The 24,344-nt window shown below is 36.4% G+C and overlaps 1 protein-coding gene and 1 long non-coding RNA gene across 5 annotated transcripts in view; one reads left to right on the top strand and one right to left on the bottom strand.

Annotated features, from left to right (window-relative positions):
• Window positions 1-23,037, bottom strand: part of Nol4 (nucleolar protein 4) — a 308,705-nt gene extending 285,668 nt beyond the window's left edge. For 3 of the 4 annotated variants that reach the window (XM_040273954.2, XM_005325593.4, XM_005325595.4), the window contains exon 1: window positions 22,557-23,037. In XM_040273954.2, the coding sequence (XP_040129888.1) occupies window positions 22,557-22,820 (264 nt within the window). In that variant the 5' untranslated portion in view covers window positions 22,821-23,037. Of the gene's footprint in view, window positions 1-21,597; window positions 22,025-22,556 lie in introns of those variants that run through there. The other variant, XM_005325596.4, reaches the window with a different exon arrangement.
• A 968-nt stretch (window positions 23,038-24,005) lies between these two features.
• The window catches only part of LOC120886146 (uncharacterized), a 33,880-nt gene continuing 33,541 nt past the window's right edge, over window positions 24,006-24,344 (top strand). Inside the window, exon 1 of the long non-coding RNA XR_013429608.1 lies at window positions 24,006-24,314. This is a non-coding gene — a long non-coding RNA (uncharacterized LOC120886146). The remainder of the gene's footprint in view (window positions 24,315-24,344) is intronic.

The raw sequence follows: 24,344 nt of genomic DNA, 5'->3' as shown, positions 1-24,344 counted from the left end.
TATAAGAGGCACTTGGAATTTTGAAAGTTTCTCCAAGGCCAGAATGATATTTTTAAAATACTCATAAATTTTTATTTTCAATCTATAACATTATCAGTATCATTAATAAAAATTTTATATTCAGCCACTGTGAAAAAACGAATATTCTATTACTAATGTTTGAGTCAAGAAGCAAACTACCTCTCCTCTCATTGAGATCTATGTTTATTGCAGGTGGGAAATTTTCTTATTTTCTGTATTTGTGTAAATATGTTTTATTATCAATAAAAATATTTGTATATTTTAGGTTTGTTTGACCATTAAAAATGTTAAGTAAAACAATCTCCTCAAATTGCGTATGCCCAATCTCCCCCCCAAAATTGGGTATTTTGAACCAACAAAGTTGATTTCAATTTGTATTGACCTAAAGATAAAATAACTCAAAATTCCATTTTTGCTAACATTTCATTATTTAATTGTTTACTAAGCCCTTGATCTGAGTTATATACCACACAGGGACGTAGGCATACGGAGATGACTAAGGTGAATTTTGATGTTAAAATACTTATGTTGAAGGACAAATTTTGTCAATATTCCATTTAGTCCAACAACTTGATATTTTTTACTAAGTAATAAAGTACATGTCTACATAATTTACTGCAATCTATCTTTTTTCCCTTGAGTAGAATCTTTATTCTAGAGTTAAAAATGAAAACCTTCATTTCATTGTTTATAAACATTAACATAGAAAATATTTGTGTTTATTATACCTTCCAGTGTTTTGTTTTGTTTTGTTTTTGTTTTGTTGTTGTTTGTTTGTTTGTGATACTGGGGATTAAACCCAGAAGTGTTCTATCATGAACTAAATCCCCATTTCTTTTTACTTTTTATTTTGAGACCAGGTCTTACTAAGTTTCTGAGGTTCTTGCAAAGTTGTTCAGGCTGACCTCAAAGTTGTGATCCTCCATGCTCAGTCTCCTGAGTTGCTGGGATTCTAGGCATGCACCACTGAGCCTGTCTTATAGCTTCCATTTTATAAATATATCCCATCTGTCTGGGTATTTATACCTTTCAAATTTTCTAATCTTAATTATAGAAGTGTATCACTCAGCTTTCTGTCATTGTAGCAACAACCTGAGGTGATCAACTTCTAAATAGAAGAAGTCTATTGTGGCTCATAGTTTTAGAGGTTTCAGACCATGACTGGTTGGTCCTGTTGCTGTGATAGCACATCAGGGCAGGAGCATACAGCAAAGCAAAGATGTTCAATTCATGGTCAGGAAACAAACAGAAAAGGAAGAGACTGCAGTCCCACGATTCTCTTAAGGATACACCACCAACAATCCAAAGATTTCCAGGCTTCCTGCATCCCTTAAAGGTTCCCCAACTTTCCAATAGTGCACAGGCTGCAGAACAAGCTTTAATTTATTACTTAGGCCTTTGGGGGACAGTCACATCCAAACTGTGGCAAGAGGAGAGCACTCTTCCAAAATTTTCCAAAGGAAGTGAAATACAGTCTGTTAAGTAATAGTGATGTTGGAATGAATGGACTCAGTAAATAGATAGGAGTGCTCCAAAATAAAAACTATCTGAAAAAAAAAATTAAAATGATACTGGTATAGTCATATTTGTGTTAGTGACAGTTATCCTCAAACACCAACTGAATAATTGTTCGTAAAGAGAAAGTGTGACTTGGCTGATGCCGTCATTGGTATAAATCATTATTACCAGTAGTTTACAAAGTGATAGAACAGGCCAAATGTATCATGTACATATAGCTGGGAGGTAAGCAGAATAGTGCAGATGCTCTGGAAAACTGCTTGGCAGTTTAGCAAACTAAACACGCAATTACCTGCAACACAGCAACTGCACTCTTGGGCATTCACCCCATAGAAATAAAAGCTTATGTTCACATAAAAAACCTGTACAAGAATATTTACAGCAGCTTCATGTGTAAAAGCACAAAATCCAAATCAGAACAGATATCCTTCCTCAGATTAATGATGAAACAAATGGTGATACATTCATACTATAGAAAACCACCAGCAATAAAAAGAAACAAACAACAACTTGGATAAATCTTCATAAATTATACTAAGGGGGAAAAAAACCAATCCTAATAGGTCTAATGCTATACGAGTCCATTGTTAAATTAAAAATTTTAGGAATGTGGTATAAATCAGGGGTTAGAGATGGGGTCATGGAGGGATATAGAGGACAGGGGAGGGAGTTGGACATGGTTATAAAAGACATATTGAGGAATCCTTGTGGTATTGGAACTATGCAGTATCTTCAGTGTGCTGGTGGACATGTGACCCCCCCACTCCAGTGAAACTGTACAGAATTTAAGACATAAGCACACACCTACACATGAATAGAGGTGCAATCACAACTGGAGAAAGTTAAATAAGATTGGTGAATTATCTCAATATAGTGCTCCTGGCTGTGATATTTCAGTTTTGTAAAATATTAGGCAAAGTGTACAAGGGGGGGGGGTGTCTCTCTGTAATGTTTACTACAACTGCAGGTGACTCTACAATTATCTCAACAGAAATTCCAATTTAAAAAGAGGGATTGGAAGGTTGGAACAGTCAGTCTCTCATTCCTTTCTCACACACACACACACACACACACACACACACACACACACACACACACAGTGCTTTCTATCTAGGAACAGTATGGACACCAGAATTAGAATAGTGCTGACAGGTGACCTTAAGGATGGAAGCTGTCTATCAAAGGTGGTAAACAGGAAAATCAAAGAAGCCAAAGTTCCTTATGACCCAGAGACTTCACTACATTATGCCTACACCACCTACTTTTGGCCTTGTATTGCATGATAAAAGTAAATGTCTTTGTTAAAAAAGAGGGGGGAAAGGTATGTAATATGTTGAGTCCTGCCAAGGCAGCATAGTAAGTACATTCTTTCTCTCATCATATCCTATCTCATCTGATGCCACCTGCAGAGTGCTAATTAAAAATACTATCTGTCTCTAAAATAATTCTTAAAACTCAATATGTGCATACGAAAGTCCTATTACCACAATTAAATATGTGATATACCACTTATAACCTGATTATTATGTATGAACTCTGTGCTAGAAAGGTAAGTCTGTACCCCATACTAGACATGTAGACAGAAAGATCGTTAGAGTAGAAAGAAGGGAACAGGGAGAGGGAAGAGGGCAGGAAAAGGGGAAGTACTGGGGATAGAATTAGGACAAATTATATCCCATGCCTTCATAATAGGTCAAAATAAATCCTATTGTTATGTATACGCTAAAAAGACCAATAAAAATAATTGAAATATTTAAAAAAGAGAGAGAAAGCTACAGACCCTTTATTGCAAATAATCTCAGCTCATGATTAGTTCTTGAGGTCTGCATTATGTGTTGTTTAATACAGTGGTCCCCCCAAGGCAATCTTGAAAGTAAAATTCTATTGTATTTGACTTATATAATTTATTGTGAGATTCCCTAATCCCTGGAATTTTGTAATTTTGAATATGATATATTGTAAAACTAAGGCAACAAATCATTACACTGACATGAAATAAGTTAAAAAATGTGTTTTAGTCAAAATATATCTTAGATAATGGGTGGGATAAAGATTGGATAGCTTTGTAACCAGGCATGGTGGCCCACACCTATAATTCAAACAGCTTTAGTAGCTAAGGCAGGAGGATTGTGAGTTCAGTAGAAGTGAGGCACTAAGCAATTCAGTGAGACCCTGTCTCTAAATAAAAAATACAAAAAAGGACTGGGAATGTGGCTCAGTGGTCTAGTGTTCCTGAGTTCAATTTCCCTGAGAACCCCTCACCACAAGAAAAAAAAAAAAAAGAATGAATGACTTTGTAAAATGCTATCATTAGTAACATGGTACAAGGAAGTCCCTATCCTGCCTTTAGCCAGTTACAGTCTCCCCTTGTGTCCTGGGTCCAAGCCTCTCTTCAAGTACATTATTGTTCTGATTATTTAATAGATCACTGAATAAACTCAGAAGACATCTTTCCATTCCCTTCAGACATAGATGATACTTTAGAATTTATGTGTTTATACAAATTGTATAAGAGGTAGCAATAATGAATAATGACCAGCTGTCAGAAATACATGCATGACATGTATTGATTCATTCTTCACAGTAACTATGCAAAGTAGATATTATTTACTGTTCTTATTGTATGCAGGTTGGGAGAAATTGAAGTGTTAACTAATTTATTCATTCACATTTTTATGTGTGTCCTGGTCCTTTCTCCAAATTGGAATCTAAGGGCACTCCTTCATCGCTGTTCTGGGAAAGACTGTTATAGGAACACTTTTTTTTTTTTAAAGTACAAGTTGGGTGTTAAGTTTAAAAAAAAACTTTACTTGGAGTTGCATGAGTCTAAGCTTCTAAGCTTTAGAAACATAAAACTTGGAGAAATCACATAATGTTCAGCCTTAAATAATAACACTGAATGAATGCTGATGAAATAAGAGTTTCCAAATTTCCAATGAGATAACAATTCTCTTGTTAAATGAATAAAGAGTCAGGAAAGGAAGAAAATAGAACCTATATATTCTTTAGTTCTGGAGAAGTAGCACTGCTCTTTAGACCTCCCCAATCTATAACTCTAAAAACTCTAAGAATCTAAACCCAGATAATTGGAGGGCTTCCTGAAACTTCAAGTGTAGCCAGGGGTGGCATGTCTATTAAATTTGTCTGCACCCAATGTTGCATGTGAGCTGTAAAACAGATAACCTAATACTAATGCATATTTATATGACACAACCTCATAGCCTCCCATAAGAGCAAGTGAATCCATCTCATGATATCAAGAAAAAAACAACAATATCTAATAGAGTCCCAAACTTTCATATTCCCTATGTTCACAAGTATGTCACACTAGCAATCTATAGGATAGGAGCAAATATCTGAGGAAATATGTTTATAAGCAAACACCAACACCATAACACACAGCCAAAATCTAATTCCTTTCTACTCCAAGGTTATGACTCTATATGGACTATTCTCAAACTGAAGAGTCCCAGGCAAAAGGTTATCTCAGATTTACAGAAATTACTAAGAATTAATAAAATTAAGTTCCTGCTTTCTTTCGGCTTTACCTACACACACACACACACACACACACACACACACACACACACACACATTCTCTCTCTCTCTCTCTCTCTCTCTCTCTCTCTCTCTCTCTCTCTCTCTCTCTCGTTGTTGTTGTTTCTTATGTAGAAGCTTAGATTACTTATTTGAGACATTTCATTTTTGTAGTATAAATGTTTGCTGCTATAATTTCTCCTCCAAGTCTATTATCCATGGATTATTTGAAAGGATGTTGTATATTTTTTAAATACTTGGGGAATTTTCAGATACTTTCTCCATTGATTTGTAGCTTAAATCCTTTGTGGTCAGAGAAAATTCCCTGCATGTTACATATAGTCATACATATCATAGCTTCATAGACTGAAAACCATACTAGACAATTCTATATTTTTTATATTCCAAATTCACACACTTTGAAAAATTCAGCCTATTTATAACTTCTGTTGCTCTTCCTACAATACTAAAGTTCCAAATACCTTTCTAGTATTATTTTCCTTCATTCTGAAAATTTTCCTTTAGCATTTATTTTAGAGTAAGTTTGCTTACAATAATTCACAGTTTTTCTTCACCTGAAAATAACTTTACATCATTTTCTTTCCTGAAGAACTTCTTTGAATATGCAATTCTTTTCTTTCTGTAACTTTTAAAAAACTGATCATTGTTTTGTGCATTCCATGGTATCTGATGAGATATTTGCAGTACTTTCAATTACTGTTTGCCTACATATAATACATCCTTTTCCCCTAGTTGCTGTCTACCCGCACTTTCATTATAATGTATTTGAGAATAATTGTATTTGAGTTAATCTTGCTCATCTTTCATTAAGCATCTTGAATTGTTCCACTAACAAATTTTCTTTTTTTTTTCTGTATCAATTCCTTTCTTCTCTCCTTTTATGATTCTAGTGGCACAAATGTTAGACCCTTTGAAATAATCCCATATAGCTCTGAAACTTCATATTTTTAATTTTTTTCTATTTTGAAGTTAGGATATTTTTATTGATCTATCTTAAGGTAAATTGCCACTTTTATCTTCTATCTCCACTTTACTCTTGAACCAACCCAGTGAATTTTTAAGATATATGGTACTTTTCAGTTCAAATATTTGCATCTGATTCTTTTTTATAGTTTCTCTGCTGAGAATGTCGATCTTTTCATTCCCTTCAAGAGGATTTGCATTTCCTGCATAAATCATGGTTATAATAGCTGCTTTAAAATCCTTCATTATTCCAATATCTGGCCCAACTCAAGGTTGGTATATGTTGATGTTTTCCTCTTCAGAATTTGTTCAGTCAGGTACAGTGCCTGTAATCCTAGCTACTCAGGAGACTGAGGCAGGGATTGCAAGTTCAAGAGCAACCTCAGCAACTTTGCAAGATTCCTCAGAAACACAGTAAGGCCCCGTACAAAATTGAAAAAAAAAAAAAAAGGTAAAAAGTAAAACAAGACTGAGGATGCAGCTCAGTGGTGAAGTGCCCCTCGGTCCAATCCCCAATACCAAAACAAACAGACAAACAAAATTTGGTCCTGTTTACATTGATTTTTGTTTATTTGTTTGCCTTTGAGTTTTTTTTGTTTGTTTGTTTTGTTGTTGTTGTTGTGGATAATGTGCCAAATAATTTTAGGTTGTATCCTGAACATTTTTAATATTATATTGTAACACTGTTTCCTGGAAAAATGGTTCTGTTTTGATAACATGCAATAAATTCCATTAGATTCACAGCACAAGTTCTGCCTTGCCTTTCAGCTGTGATTCCACTGTCAGCTCAGTTTTCAGATTTTGCTGTAACCATTTGGTTTAATTCTTCATATGTATAGTTCAGTGGTTCATCTAGAACTTTTACAGCCATTTATATCACAGTTCAATTCTCAAAGACTTTACTATAATTCTTTGAGTAGGTTCTGTGGACCCAAAGCTTGACAATGAATTCAGTTTATACAAAGATTTAGGGGATTTTCTCACTGAAATTTCCCTTATACTCTCTGGTTCCCAGTATCCCCCCTTTTTCCATTTCTCTGGCCTGAAACCTCAGCTCCTCTTAATATCTTAGCTTTCTGCGTTGCTGTACAAATTCCATGGGACTGAGCTCATCGTCAAGAAAATGTTGCAAAAAAAAAAAAAAGAAGAAGAAGAAGTAATAATGGAATCATATATAATCCTTTAGTCTTTCTTTTTCCTATCCCTGTGGCCAAATAATTTTCCACACTGGTTTTTAGGTCCCTATCTGCTGGCAATGCCATGACCACAGAAGCTTGAAGCTCAGGCATGGGAGTTGACCTCATGATAGGCTATTAGTGAAAATAGTAGGAAAAAAAATAGTAGGAAAATAGTAGGAAAAAGAAACAGTGATTTCCCCCACCCATTCTTTAGTGGCAGGCAGCCCTCTTCCTAGTCCACTTGACATAAGGAAGGATTCCTCAGAAAAATGTATTACCTGTATTCATGGAGTAGTTCATGACTGAGACAACCCATGGATCAAACCTAGGAGATAATAGGGGTAGGAAAAAGAAACTCATCCCTGTACTGTGTTCTTGCAGTACTTGACTTCCATCTCCATCCTTCATGCTCTTATTTACTTTTTCATAAAACTCAGGGAGTTTTGTTTTATATTCTTTCCAGAGTTTTTAGTGTAAGCAGTAAAAGAGACGGTTTGTAGTGACCTTACTCCATCTTGGCCAGCCATGGAAACCCTCACGATAATTTTATAGAAACACAGAATCATGAGGTCCATCCTGATCCAGATTGTTCAATATCCCAAGGTGACTGATACACACATTAAAATATTAGATACCTGAGCTACATGACAGGAACATCTAAAAAAATTTTCTTGGAATCTAGGAAAATTTATGCAAAGTCTTTCAGTTTTCAAAAAAATCAATTCTAACACACACATATTAAATGAAAAAAGTAATTACCATAATTCAGCAGAAAGAGAGGCTTAAAACAGGAAGCCAATATAATCTTATGCAAGTGGTAAAAAAGTTATATTACAGATACTTGATTATTTCTGAAGTCATTAAAATAATTATCAAGACTAGGTAGCAACACTGAGAGATGTTAATGATAATTTAAATCAAAAGAGCAGAACTGGGAATTATAGTAAACCATTCTTAGAACTCCAAAAATTATACTAGATACCTGATTTTAGAAAAAAAAAATACATCTAGGAAGACATCAATCAAGACAGTGAAGGAATCAGAAACCAAGAAAGAATGCTTAAACACAAGAATTTCATGCAATCAGGTTATAGTGGACTCTATTCAGTTCCCTTTCTAGCATCTGTTACCCTTCTCCTTCTTAAAAGCCTTCTGGTAATGTTCTGGAGATCTTATCAATGTGTATAAGTTACCAAACAGAGGTTCTGAACACAACCAAAACTCACAACAAATTGAAGTAATATAAAACCTAAGATCACTGAGGAATATAACTATCAGATAGTCCCACCGTTAGGAACAGTTCATCAGTGCATCCTCTTTTTCCAAGCAAGTTAATAACCCAAATAATAAAAAGAACTTGTTAAATATAGATTTAAAGATGATAAAATAATAGCAAGTGATTACATTATGATATTAGGCTTATGAAGAGGGTAAATTTCCCTTCAGAGCAGGGATAATGCTTCAGGAAACACCGAACTCTGTCATCATGACACTATATTACTTTGCAGGCACATTCAATATCTGTCCTTAACTCATACACCCATGACTGACCAAACACCACTGATGATCACATTCTCTCCCTGTTAATAGATGATATTCATTGTGACATTGGTTCAGGATACAAATGACAAATGTACACCTTGATAACTTTCCACTTAGTGTATAGTTATGTATAATTAATTGCTGAAATTTTGTGATGGGACAAAGATCTTAAGTTTCTTCAAGTATGGATCCAAGGATGGGCATTTCTGAAATAAGCAACCCACAATAAATTGTGATTTTTAGTTTCAATTACAATAAAGTAGAATGAGAAGTTAGTCACTGCTTGTAAAGCAATCTAGGTAGTGCAAAAAACTTCTGAGTTTTGTTTTTGTTTTTTTTACTATTTTCAGAGTTGTATTTAGCAAGACACATTGATTTTGAATTTTTATATTACATCCAATTTAAGTTTCTGAACTTATTAATCATCAGTTTATGAAACATTTAAATCAAGTAATTATAATAAGTAAAAGTAGCAAAAAAAGAATGTGGGAAAATAGAACCATGTTATGTCTACGTGCCCAAAGAAATAATACTATAAATAACTACAAGGTAGACTACTTTGAGTGAGTCTGTCCGTGTCCTGGGAATTAGTCAATCTGTTGTATAGAGGAAAAGGGAGTTTTAGTTAATTCACTACCGAAGCTCTAGTCAGAGAGGTTTTGTAACATGTCAAGTAGGTTAAAGTCTAGCTTTATACTTTTGAAGCCATTCTGTCACCTTAAAATGACTTTGGATATTACTGTACAATTTAATTAACTGTGTTGATTTTAAAGTTTTATAAGGTGATATTATTGTCCTTATTTGAAAAGTCTAGGATACATTGTTATTACTGTGTGCCCACTATGTATTGTTAACAGAATGCAAATTACCTAAGGGATATTTATCCATAACACCTACTTTATTAAGTAGAGAGAGAGTTATAATAGAATAAGTATATCAATTTTTTACATGAAGACAGAGGCAGTTGGAGAAAAACTTTATTTTTCTTAGTATATAATCATGTCCCCTTTGTTAACTTATTAATTATAAATTTGTAGATAAATCCTCCTTTAGTTGTAAATGCCACCTTATCCTTGTTCAAATTAGTGCTAATTCTAAATTAACACATTCCAAATTAGGGAGACCAATCAAATTAATTATTTTATAATGTAGCTTTTATAGAGGAAAAATGACCTACAACAAACAGCAAAATTTTTTTTCTTGACCTCAGATAAATACAAGTAGACATGTAAGTGGAGACTGCTAAGAGAACAGTGACCCACATCTGATATTCAAACAAACCTTTGATATTAGATTTGAAAATCACATCTAATTAGGTCAATTGAGTAGAGCATGGCACTAATATGACCAAGCAAGGCAGCAGATCCCCATATGGGCCACTTAGCATTGCCCCATGTCCCTATATTAAACCCCTAAAACCCTCCAGCCATCTGGCAACTGTAGTTAGGTCCAGTGAGAACCAAGAAAAAGGCTGCATGTGGCTCACCCCAGGCTTACAGGGATCCCCAACTTCTGGCAAGCACCCCACCAAAATAATTACACTCCAAAAGACACTGCATCATCTTATTCCAATGACTACTACCTTATAATAATGATGAAATCCAATATGCAAGCAATATTTTCTCAAGACAACTAAAACAAGAAAGAAAAACAACTACTACTACCAATAACAACAAAAGCCACATCTCTGCCTATAAGACAGGCTGTTTCTTTCTAGTAGAATTAAGTTTCTAACTTCCTGAACTTAAACTCTACATCGTTTCTCAACCTTCCAGTTTCCTAACAGCTCCAAAACACTTGAAAAATCTGTAACTGTGAGAATAACAACCACAAATGAACACTTGATTAAAATTAGGAAGAGTGGGACATAAGAGCCTATTGAATAAACCTCAGAGAAAAAGGAGAAAAATCAAAATAAACTCAACACAGAGAGGGGGAACTACTTTCCATCTCCATCTAATATTTTAACAAAAGAAAAAAGGTCTGTAAATTACTGCTATTTATTTATTTATTTTATTCCCCAAATGCTAGTCAGGTCTTCTTCAAAATGTACATTATATTAAAATATTTTAAAATAAACTATAGAATTATAGTTGTTTCTAATAAATGAGAGTAAATGTTATTTTTGTAAACATGAGAGTAAATGTGGTATTTTCTTCTGTGGATTAGGTTTTTGAACTACTTTACATAAATTGATTATGTTAATAACCATTTGTTTTGGCATATGCACTTTGTCTACATACTACTGTGACAAAGCTAAAATAGTAAGCCACCTTACATTTTATTTTGTAGATGTCATTTAATAAAAAAAATTTTTAATTGAAAACATTAAGAAAAATCAAAGATACATAAATATTTGAGTACATATATATACACACATATAAATATGCCTACTGTGAGTCATTAGTCACTAAATATCTTAAATAATCTGTCATAAATTATATATTTTATTAAATTATGGATCATCTTATCAAAAACCATGAACAAAGAGGCAATCAGATATTAAGAGGGGAAATAAACATTTAAATTGTTCCTGTCTGGATCTTAAAACACAAATAATCCTGGCCAAATAAAACTTTATAAAACTTGATTTGTTTTAATTTCAACAATGCTTTGGAAAAATTCACATGAAAGGACTCTGTCTAATTATCTTTTACTGGGTAAGAAAGTACCTCAAATTGATCGGTTTAAAATTTCCCAAACATTATCACAGTGTCTGAGAGTCAGAAGCCCAGCACATTTTAACTGGGTCTCCTGCTTGGCTTCTCACAAAGCTGAAATCAAGGTATCAGTCAGCTATTCTCACTTGGAAGCTCTACCATGGGAAGATTCACCTCTCAGCTTGACTTCATTCATTTGTGGTTGTAGGACTAAGGTTTCCAGTGTTTTGTTAGCTGTTGGCCAACCATGATGTTAGCATTAAGCGGCTGTATTTCAGCCCCTTTTCTAAAGCACAGATAAAATGGTATGTATTTCTCATGTACAACATGATACTCTGGAGTACATATGCATAGTAGAATCATTAAATCTAGCTAATTAGCCAATGCATTACTTCACATGGTTACCGTTTTTGTGGTGAGAACACTTAACATCTCCTTATTCTTTTTCCATTTTTCAATAATACACTCTATTGTCATTAACTATAGTCACTCACTATGTTGTACAAAAGCTCTTATTGAATTTAATTCAACTCCTTATTACCTGCTCACCTCCAACAACACTATTCTACTCTCTATTTCTATGAAGTTGGCTTTTTATTTGGATTTCACAAATGAGTGAGATCAGGTAGTATTTTGTCTTTCTGTGCTTAGCTTTTTTTACTTAACATAATGTCCTCTAAGTCTATGCATGTTGTCATAAATTACAGGATTTAACTCTTTGTTGTGGTTGAATAGTATTCCATTGTGCAAGTATACCACATTTTCTTTATCTCAGAATATACAAAAATTAACTCAAAATGAATTAAAGATTTAAATGCAAGACCTGAAACTTTGAGGCTACCAGAAGGAAATAGAGGAAAAGCTCTGTGACATTAGTCCGAATAATGATTTTTGTTGTGTATGACTGCAAAAGCACAAACAACAAAAGCAAAAATAGACTAATGGGATTTTCCATCAAACTAAGAAACTTCTGCACAGAAAAGGAAACAATCAACAAAGTAGACAATCTACAGAATCTGAGAAAGTATCCGCAACTACATAACTAAAAAGGAATGAATATTCAAAATATATAAGGAATTCAAACAACTTGACAACAAAAAAATAACCTAACTTTTAAAATGGACAGGAGACCTGAATAAACATTTCTCAAAAGAGGACATGCATGTGGCCAACAAGTATATAAAAAAAAAATGCAACATCACTAATCATTTGGGAAATGCAAATCAAAACTATAATGAGCAATCACCTCACTCCACTAAGAATGGTTGCTATCAAAGGCAAAAGATAAGGAGTAAGGAGTATTAAAGATGCTGAGGAAAGCGAACTCTTACTGTGGGCGGAAATGTAAATTAGTATAGGCCGTAAGATGGACAGTATGGAGGTTCCTCAATAGATTAGCAATGGAACTACCATATGATGCAGAAGCCCTACTACTAGGTATATAGCTAAAGAAGATGAAATCAGAGTGTTATAGAGATAGCTCTACTCTCATATTTATTATAGCACTATTCAAAATAGCCAAGATATGGAATCAGGTCAATTCTTTCAACTTTTAACCACATGTTCTCCTCTAACTCAGCAAGAGAGAACTTCCTTTCCACTGAATACATTTCAGACATTGAATCAATCTGACTTCTATTGCTACCAGTCTTGCAAAAAAGTTCCTGCTTTTTTTAAAGGCCGACATGATTAGGCCAGACCCACCTATAAGATCTTCCTTCTTAAAGTCACTTGTACTTTACGGCATGATTCATGAGAATGTAAATTCTTCATAGTCACAGGTTCCACTGACACTCAAAAAGGAGGGGATTATACCAGGGCTAAGGCCATTTGTCAATTACTTAAGAATTCTGCCAACCACAAATGAAAAAAAGTTGAAGAACCACCGGGAATCAGACTGGTCGACAGAGGCACATGGGTATAAAATCAAAGAAGTACAAGCACACACCCACTTGGGATAAGATTTAGAATACAGCCTTAAAATATAAACTCCATGTTTTAAGAAATAGTTGAAAACTTTTATTTTTCTTTGCAAAGATCTGTGTTTTAATTAGTATTCTATTCAGATTTCTGCATTTGGGTTTTTAGAAGAATTTCTCCAATGAAAAGTCTTTTAGTTAGAGACGTAATAACAACTAAGGAAGAGGGCAACAATTATTTTCAAATTGAAAAAAAAATTAAAAACCTGTTGATTATAAGAAGGTTTGACCCACATTCCTTTCAAGTGCCATTAAATCGGTTTTTCTTAAGTTTCACAGAATCCTATTTTAATATTTTATTGGAATTAATAAATTCAGAAGTTTGTATAACACTATTCAATTACTTGGCAACATAAAGCTATTGAATTACATTGATTTAAAGCTTGATAATCTGATTCCAATACTTGTATACTATTTCACACAATATACTGAATCAAAGAAATTACTTAACTTTTGCTCTTTTCTTGTTTGAATTATACTGTACACACTTAAAAGCACTCAAAAGCAGTCCCTACCCAAAATACTACCTAAATTATTACATCCCTGCTCAAACATATTTGATAGTTGCCATTTCTCACAAAATGGAATCTAAATTCTAACTTTGCACTAGAGGTACCCCATAATTTCACTCCAGCCTGCTAATCCAATCTCATCTCCACTGTACCCTGTACTTTGGCTCTTCTACATTGTGCACTAGCCCCTAAACATGCCTTGGATGAAATAATCTCTCCCAGAACAGACATCAAATGTGCATAATTGTTTCATGGATGCCATGGATCTGCAAGCTTACAGCATCGTATTAATGTAGTGATAGTCCATTACAGAGCCACCACCTGTAAGGCAAGAGGAAATATTTTATCTGAAATGTAATATCTTAACCACAATGTTCTGCTGTGAGGCAGCTGTGTACCATGGATTAGAATGATTGACACTCATACAAATCAGTATAAGCACATCCCAGAAAGTACAAAGGATGATCTAGTAAAAATTTTAAAAAAGTAAAAAAAAAAAGCCTTGTGTTTATATATATATATATATATATTTAAATCTCAATTTTATGTATTTGTATTTTAATATATTTTATAATATTCAATATTGGTACAGTGGTATATACATGTACTTTGTAATATTGCAGGAATGTTCACTTCTTTAGCAGTTCTTAAAATTCTCATATTAAGAATTTAGAGATGAGTGACTTAAAGCAAGGACTGTGGATCCAATGGAAATGAACTGTTATCTCAAGTAGTGTGATGTTCTTAGAAATTCATCTTAATTTAAGCCACAACTTTCACATCTAAAAGTGTTAATACCATAAGAGTATTGTAAAGATTAAAGGTAACATTTTGTTTAAAGAGTAGCCCAATAATTAAACTACGGTAAAAACTTGATGCATTAATATAATATTAAGGCATTAATATAATATTAATTGCATTACATTCGATATGTGCAACTGCCTAAAAACAATGTATGCTCACTAAAGAGCTCTAGAAGAGAAAGTGATCACTTTTTTAGCCTTAAAGATGCCCATTAGTCTATCCTGTTGCTAAGACTTTAAAATGGTCCATGAAAAACAGTATGTTGATCCAGCAATCTTATTAATAGATAACTATCAAACAAATTTGAAAGTTGGGTCTTGAAGACAGATTTGCACATTTTGTTCATAACGGCACTATTCACAATAGCCAAGGAGTGACAGCAACCCAAATGTCCATCAGCAGAAAAAGAGAGAGACAAAATGCAGCTTATTCTTGCAACGGAACATTATTCAGCCTCTAAAAAGGAAGGAAATCCTGTTGCATTGCAAGATGGATGAATCTTAAGGATGTATGCTAAGTAAAACGAGTCAGTTACAAAAAGACAAAGATTCTATGAAGCAGAATGGTGATTTCCAGGGCAGGGAGGGAGAGGGAAAGGAAAGCATGTTTAATGGATATAGAGTCTTAATTTTGCAAGATGAAAAAATTCTGGAGAAATGAAAAAGTTCTGGAGATATGAAAAAGTTCTGAAGACCTATGTCACAAAGTGTTAATATATATATATAACAATTTTGAACTGCACAATTAAAAATGATTAAGATTATAAATTTTATGTTTCTTTTAGCATAATTAAAAACAGATTGGTGGATGGATGTATGATCAAATAGAGAGACATAAATATAGATATAGAAATTTTAAAGATCTTATGTGGTGGTAAATGAAGTAGTTGTATGGTGATAAATAAGAATATCCTGTTATATAGTGTCAAACCGGGGAGCAATGTTTATTTATTCCATTAATACTGGGCACCAACACTCATTATGTCATGTACTGAAGATTAAATTCTTTTCTTCAAAATAGTTTTAGGTAAAACCATTGAGCAACTGGCAATTGGTATGGTATGGTATGGTATGGTATGGTATGGTATGGTATGGTATGGTATGGTATGGTATGGTACGGTACAGTATGGTATGGTCAGGGAAGAATTGCCTAGCTTTGAGAGATATTAAGTTGGTAGAATAACAGTATTCCACCAAGCACAGATAAGGAGGGAGGAAGATGGAGAAATTGACCATGCCACATAGATTTTTGGCTTCTAAGAGTAAGCAAATTGTGTTGCCAACCACAGAGAAAGGAAATTTTAAAAGGTCTAGGATGGAGGTAGGGAGAGATTTAAAAAATCTATTAATATATTCTGTTTGAGGTACATTGGGATATCTTGGTGGAAATATCTAGTAGTAAATCCAAAATGTCAATCTGGACTTCACAGGATTCATATTAAGCACCCAACCCCAGTCATGACTGAAGCCATGGTCATAGGAGGAACACAGAGACAAAGAATTCAAATAATCATGGTCAAATTATTAAATTTGAAGGAAAAAGAATTCATCACTGATTAAGTTGATCTTCAGGTATATAAGCAAAGGACAAATATTCTCAATTGCATACAAACCTCAAAGAAGAAAACACATGAACCCTTCTTTAAGAAAAACATGTTGATCAGAAATTAGAGCTGATCAAATTAAAGGAATAAAGAAAATCAGGTAGAAGAACAAATGATAAACATTTAGGTGTGAGCAAAGAAAAATACAATGGCGAGAACCAAATTATATACTTTAACATAAACATAAAAATCTTAACAATATAATTTCAGTATAAACATAATAATTATAATAAAATGCAATGTGATATAAATCAGGAGCTAAGTAAAAAGGATTGGTGGAGGAAGTGAAAATATGCTTGTTCCTCGTGTATCACTGGAGAAAGTTGACAATAATACATAAAACAGAAAAGCAGTTAAAAAATATAATTCAACCTCAGTTTTTCTTACTCTCTTCTATTAAATTTTATTTTTTAATAATTTATTTTTTGTTACATCCTGACAATATAATTTATTCCTCTTACTGAAATTAGCAAATGATTATCATTCCGATTTTAAGAATTGATTTCTGCTTGTCCATATGTAACTATCAATCATTATGTCTAATCTCTTCTTGGTTTATATTTTTAGAAAGATAACTAGAATGATGTTCATAATTAGCTAAAGGTAATTGTAGATGGATGGGAGATCTGACATGACATTTTAACTCTTCTTTCCATTTCTCTTGGATATTTAAAATAATAAGGATATAATCACTTTTATAAAGTCAATCATTTGTATTCTCCATAAATGAAGTAGTGAGAATAAATATCTGAATAATAGATATGTACATACATACACATGTACCTTGCATTTTAACTCCTTGTTGCCATGTGATTTTGAGTTAATAGCATCTAATTATAATTACATCATGATGTCCTTTTTTTTCAATAATACTTAAAACAACTTTTGTTTTTTCAGCATTTACCATGTACCAGGTATATGCTATTCATGACACATTTTATACTTATGGATATACATATATATGGACTTCCATATAGATATTAGTTCATATTTTATACATATTATTAAACCTTATGCAAAAATTGTTTAGGCAAGTATTATTAGTGATATTTTACCAAGATGAAACTCCATATTTACCTAAGAAACAACCCCTTGCTCACAGCTCCAATTCGTCAAAGCCAGGATTTAAATCTTGCTCTAAAATATAAACCCTGCCCATGAGGTCATGTTTCTTGCCATCTGTATTTTCATTAAGTTTGTTTTGATGTTTCTTTTCAGGATTAGAGGCTGAACCCAGGGTCTCATGCATGGCTGGTAAGCATTCTATCACGGAGCTACATCCCCAGCCCAAGTTTATTTTATCTTGTTACCCAAAGATTCTGAAAATGAATGTAACTTAAAACAAACTAGAGTCACTTTCAGCTTCTGTAGTTAGGCAATAAGAAGTTTAATCGAATATAACAGGTATTAGGAAAAATTCTTTATGCTCTTCACATAAACAGTTTTTCAAATCTTGAACAATTTGCTGGGCTGTCTGTACGTTTCCTTACCCATCTTTCTCCATTCCATGCAGTGAGTCTAGAGAGGAAAATCTTGAAGAGTAGAATCCCAGCCGCCCCAGGAAGATTACAAAAGCAAACAGATGCAGGCTGAATCCTGCCCCCCAACTCCATGGTTACTACTAAGACAAGGAAGAAGCAAGGGAAAAGTCAAGAATTGTTTTTCTAGGAAATAAGTATGGGTCAGCCTTCACATACTAACAGGGTCTAATTTCCTCCTTATAATCAGGGGAGTTAGTGTTAGAAATCTCTTGCTCCTTAATACTCATGTCAGATTGGCCTCTAGGAATGGAAAGTTGTCCCTGAGAGCGTATATAGGTACTGTGTGACAAATTTGTCACAGAAATGAAGGAACTTAGATGATTTGTTCCTCCTAACAACCCCGTAAGGAACCACTAAAGTCAGGTGGTAAGCTACATTGGTGGCATTCATTCTTGGGATGTTTGATCCCCCAAACTTATGCTATAGTATTTCTCACAGGACTTGAAAGAAGAGAACAATGTGTTGGCTCTCGGCAGCAATGCTCACTATGGAAGATGATTAGCAAAAACATGTTTTCATCTTCACTATTATGATTTTCCCTGAGTTATAGACACAAAGTACCACAAGGGATTGATGGCACAGTTCTTCATGTCTGATTTCTGTAGCAAATTCCACATCAAGGTCTAATATATGAAAAGTGAGCCTGTGGCATGAAGTTAGAAGAGGTGGAAATGTATAATTCCTCATCAGGTACTCGGATGTACATTGAAAGATTCATAACCCAAACCATAGTCAGAAAACTAACAAAAACAGTGACTGTTTATAAACCAACCAGTCCATGAATATTCATTCTAATCACTGTACAGTAATCAATTAGTAGTATGCACAGCAAGAACAATATGAACTCTGGGGCTACAGATTGCAGAACTGAATAAATCATCATTTTAAAATGACACAGCTAAAGATAATGCATATTCCTTTCTGGATGAAAATTAATTTTATGTTTCATTGTGAAATAAATAAAAAAAATATGAGGGGCAAAATTTAGATATTAGTGTCTATTGCTACAAATATAGGTCAAGAAAAATATTACTCCAGTTATTTGACTACACGGTTTCAATGTTTATATTGTGTTAAGACTGAAAGACAAAAACATGAGCTTGCCATATTCCTTAATGTTTAATTCAAAACAAGGGGTTTATTCAAAGCACATGATAATGCATTAGTCATACTATTAACAGAAAGGATTAAGGTATTTTCTGGTTATTTTAAGTTCATCATTCATAAATCAAATGGTGTATCAAATGTTTTGGTAGTTTAGGTTGTAAATATGACCTTTCAACTAACTGTTGCCAGAAAAGCAAAACAACAATCAGAATCAAAAGTTTCTAAAAGCAAACTCAACTAGAACTATCAAGGAGTAAAATAGAGTAACCACAATTACGCTTATTTAAAATTATCTCTGAAAGTTTGTTATAATCAGTATCAGACATTTGCTGTATGTTTTTCAGAACTGTTTTAAGTTATTCGGCAATTCATTCTTCTAAGTTTCTGACACTCTTAATGAATGTGTGTGTGTGTGTGTGTGTGTGTGTGTGTGTGTGTTTGTAATAGCGGTAGTATGGAAAGAAACAGATGGGATGCTCAACAAACTGCATCTGCCCACACGAGTGCAGGTCCCACTCCAGACCTAAAATGGCTGAGCTGCAGCATGGTGTTGCTTGGTGACCAAATGGTATCTCCTCAGCCACAGAGCAATCTAAACATCAGTGACAGATAGGTCCCTTCAGCTTCAGACACGGCCAGGACAAATATTAAAAGGCATATTTATCTTTTCCAGTAGTGGACAATTTTCAAATCAGTTGTCACTTGCTCAATTTTATCATCAGTTAAATTTGAGGTTTAGAGGCAGGAGTGTTTGCAAAGCTACAGCTGTTATTTTGGGAAAATAAGAAGTAGAACCAAGTCTCCTTAACTAGGAGACTGAAAGTCTTATTGCAATTCTATATGTCCATGTGGGATGTCTACTCTGTTTTGTATAACCTCCCAGTTGCTATCTGTCTCCCTTTCTTTCATTAAACTAAAGTAGTTAATTATCCTGGGCCTGTCCTCTCCCCTTTCTCTTGCCTTTTTTGCACTAGTAATAATGTCTAATTATCAGCAGCAATGCATTACCGCCACATCAGGAGCAAAACATCTCTCACTGACAGCAAGCCAGCTAGGAACCCTCGAACCTCAAGGAGCTTAGGATGATTCTTACTCGAAAATACCATTCAAGCACAACATTTCATTTCAAACAATACATGACGTTGAATTAAAAGAAAAAATATATTTTGTGTTGGTGATTGTACTCCTGCTATAATAAAGAAAAATCAACATGTTTTTTAAGAGAGAAATAATTTGAGATGTGGGAACAGGATAAAAGGGATCATTTATTTATTTTTTAACTCATTGAAATGATGATTGGCTGTCTCTCAGAGAAGGTGGAGCCTGTAATTCTATGTCAGGAGCAGAAAATTTTCATAAAGAGCAATAGAAGAGTTCATGAATTAAAAAAAAAAAACCTCCTCGACATTTCCAAACAGGCTTGAATGAAAATCAGAGCTCATAAATACTACATGGAAATCATTATCTAAGAATATCACCCGACAGATTACACTTTCTCTGTTAAATATATGGAATCTTTATTGGAAAGAGAAACACGTGTTCCTTTATTATTACCCCGGAGTTGTCATTCTATAGTAGACTTCTTAGCAATATTTTTTTTTTACAACTCTGCATTAATTTTTGACTGACACATGGGTATTAGAGAATGGGAACGCTGGCTTGAATAACAGACATAGATGATTAAATTAGTGCCTCTAAAACCATTTTGGAATTTGTTATTTACAATTTTTAATCAATATTTTAAAAGCACATATATGTTAATACATATAATGGATGTAGCCAAATCTATACAACTCATTTGACTGATGCATAAGTCAAGCTAACCAGACAGCTAAACAGTGGGACTCAAGTTTAACAAAAAGAATGAAAAACAAACTTCCCAGCTACCAATGTTTCCTTAAAGCTGATATGATATTAAATAGTATTTTAAGTAAACACATCTTTAAAAATTATTTTATCTATTCATCTAGAATTCTAATTTACTTGGTCTAACAATAAATGATTTAATAGATTTCTTAACGTTATTCCTAATACAAAAAAAAATCACAGGCTTCTGGCTCATGCAGATGTAAATAAACCTCAGTACTAATTCATGCCAATCTAGTCCTCATCATTTAGTAAACCAAAACAATAATCTGACCATTGTCTTTAGCAGTGTCACACGTCGTCAAATAAGACTATACCTGTAAATCTACCTCTCTGAAATCTTCCAACAATATTACATTTTTAAAAACAACAACTTTTATGTGTTTGTTTCACCTTTATTTTCATTTCCCATTTTCTGCATAAATTCCAAAAGAAATACACATCCTCAAATCAACAATTCCTAATTAATCTCAGGCAACCACAAACTGTTTTCCAACCCTGAAAGGGTCCACCAAATAATGCTTTAAAAAGCTTTCCATGCACATTATTTCCAAGTTCATGTACCTCCCTTAGAGATAGGGAAGCCTTCAAGACACCTCCTTTTTAGCATCATCCAGGAATATTGCACGAGGAAACAGTTGCCAGTGAGGGGAGGGGGGAGCAAAAGCTCCAGAAATCCCAAAGAGGCAAAAATACAAAGGGTGCCAGATAGCCTCCCCCACCCTTACTCCAGGCGAGTACCCACCGTAGCATGAGGCAGAAAGGTCTTATGCATCTGATCTGCAGTCCTACTTGTAGCCCACAGTTCCCATCTTCTTGCAAAGGAGATCCACACTGCTGCCGCTCCCCAGCCCCATAGGCAGATCTGCGTGTGAAGCTGAGATGTACTGACTCTCACTGCCAGTACCTCACAGTGCCCTGGCTAGAGCTTTGTAGCCTAGAGACTACAGCCACCCAAGAACGACGAATAAATACACCATTTGATCGCGCCCAAACCCATCTCTCTTTGTTGTTCATCCTCTAGCTGCGGCTTTATTTGTGCAACGGGCAAGTGAAGAAGGCGACGGGGGTGGGGGAGGAGGAATCTCTAGGACCTTATCTATAATCTAAACAGTCCTGGCCGTGATCTCCGGCAGTGATCAAGGCGTTGGGACTGCCCCGGGACTCCCAGGCAGCGGTCTAACAATAAAACCTGACAGTGGTCCTGGGGAAAACCTCACATCCACCACTAGCACCACATTCAGGCTTTGTGCCAATGAGGAGACACTGTAGACTATGGATCAGAATCGTCTGTTATCAGAGCGTGATGCTGGGGTTCCAGCCTGGCCTCTAGGCGCGGTAGCGGCGGTGGGACAAGTGCCAGGCTCCTAGCTAAGGATGTGGGACAATGGCCCAGCCCGAGGACGCAGGACGCCGCCCGACCCGGGGAAGGAAGCCGCGGCAGCGGGTCCTGGAGCCGGGAGGCGGGGAGGATGGACCGCTCTGGATGTGCGCTGCCGCTTTAAAATAAAGGACCACAAAGACTTGTCGGTGGGGAAATCGCGCCTGGCTAATGCGAGTGGGGACGACTTGGGGAGGGGGTTGGGGAAGGTGGGGGCACACGAGCCAACAGTGGCTCACGGCTCCCCCTCTCTCCCCCCTCTCTCCGCCCTCCCCGCCGGGCTGCTTGGGCAGACAAATAACAGAGGAAGGCGAGTCACTCACCGTGGTCTTGACCGGCACGTAGAGCACTTGCTTGGCGCCGCCGCCTCCCCCGCGGACCTCATCGGGCTGGCCCAGCTGGAAGCCCTTCGATTTGACCCAGAATTTAAATTTGGCGTTGTCCGTGGAGCTCGACTCGGAGCCGTTGAGGAGCTGGACGATCCGCTCGTATTTTTTACGGGTCACCGTCTTGGTCTTCCCTGAGTCCCCGTAAGTCCTAAGGCACCAGTCCTGGAACTGGCGATACATGTCGCGCTCGCTCTCCATGTTCCCGGTGCCCGGCCGTCGGCCGGATGCTCCCAGCGCACTTCGCACCTGTTCACCCCGGGCTCATGAAAAATGCAGCCCTGGCCACGATGCGGGGACGTGAGGTCCCGGCCGCCGCGGGAGCCTGCCTCGTGTGGGGTGGGGGAGGAACCGGGAGAGGGGAGGAGGGTCCGGTTGGGCACCAGCAATCAATGCCCCATGCTACCGAGTCTGGTTTATTCCTAATTGCAAGGGATGTCTCAGACACTCTTCTCGTCCTCTTAGTGATCGGTCTCTTTAATATTGTGTGACCAGGACCATCCCAACAGCATCTGGTCCAGAGAAGCTGGGTTTTGAATAATTAAAATCCCATTCCTTGGTTTTATTAAAAATCCCAATATTGATTTGGGTTCGTCCCTCGACGCCTCGCCCCAGCGTTGCGTCCCGGGCAGGGCAGGTGGAGCGCAACACCGCCCTACCCTCGCGCGCCCCAGAAGCTACCCCAGTGGCTGGTCTGTGGTCCAGGAACCAGGGCTTCGCCTCTCCCGATAGCAGTTACCCGGCCGAGCCCGGGAGCCCCGAAGGGCACACGGGTCCCTGGGCTCTCCTTCCTCCTGGGTCCTGCTCTGATTCGGCCTCCTCTGCGACAGTCGTTAAGAGACTAGAAAGAGAGAAAGTTCTTACCTGTCATGTTTGTAAGCCTATCAAATCCTGTTTTACGGGTTTAAGAAAACCAAGGTATTTTTAAAAACAGTTTAAAATGTCATTTCTTTAGAAGCATTGGGCATCATTCCAGCCCCACATGTAGGTTCCAGGAGTTAAGTCCCAGAAATTCATAGAAATTTGACCATAGTTCTATAGAATAGATGTAGTACCCCAAACAGACATCCGATCCAGAGAGAGAGGTGGGTAAAGGAAAGCAGGCCGCTGGCGGCAGGTCTCCTGGATAATGATGGGGCCCCCAGACAGGACTCCTCTGGTTTCTGCCGAAGTGGGTACAAGACATAGAAGTAAGTTTATGGTACAGATGCTTGAAACCCTTTGGATGGAATTAAAATACAGAGAGAAATCATTTTTCCCTTGCTTGGTCACAGTTTGCAATTCACACAGGAGGTTTCGGTTGTCTATTTTCCCCCTGCCACGTCATGGACACCCCCTCCACTGCTCAGAGTAGCCAAATTTGAGTTCCTCTGGACGATTTTCCCAAGCAAATGAAGTCAGCGGTTTCTCCATTCAGGATTTCCATCCGTTTGTTACAGTGCTGGATATAGGGAAGTTCCCATCCTCCTCGCGCAGTGGCTGCGGCCGCTCCTCTTTATTCCACTCTCTGTTGAGGCCCGCGCCTGTCCCAGGGAGCGGCTCTGCCAGGAAGGCGGCCCGACCAGTGCCCGGCGCCTGGTCGGCGTCGGAGCCCACGCTCGCTACTCGTCGTCCTCTCCCAGACGAAAACCCAGAATGGGAACGCGGAGTGTTTGTGCCCACCGCGCTGCAGCTGGTCCCAGCACTTGCAAAATGGTCAGTGGCTCCTGCTCGGCCAGGCTGAGT

This window comes from Ictidomys tridecemlineatus, chromosome 13 (assembly GCF_052094955.1).
Source record: "Ictidomys tridecemlineatus isolate mIctTri1 chromosome 13, mIctTri1.hap1, whole genome shotgun sequence".
NCBI classification, from domain to species: Eukaryota; Metazoa; Chordata; class Mammalia; order Rodentia; family Sciuridae; genus Ictidomys; species Ictidomys tridecemlineatus.
Note: the sequence above shows the minus strand (reverse complement) of the source record. Positions and strands in the feature narration are given on the sequence as shown.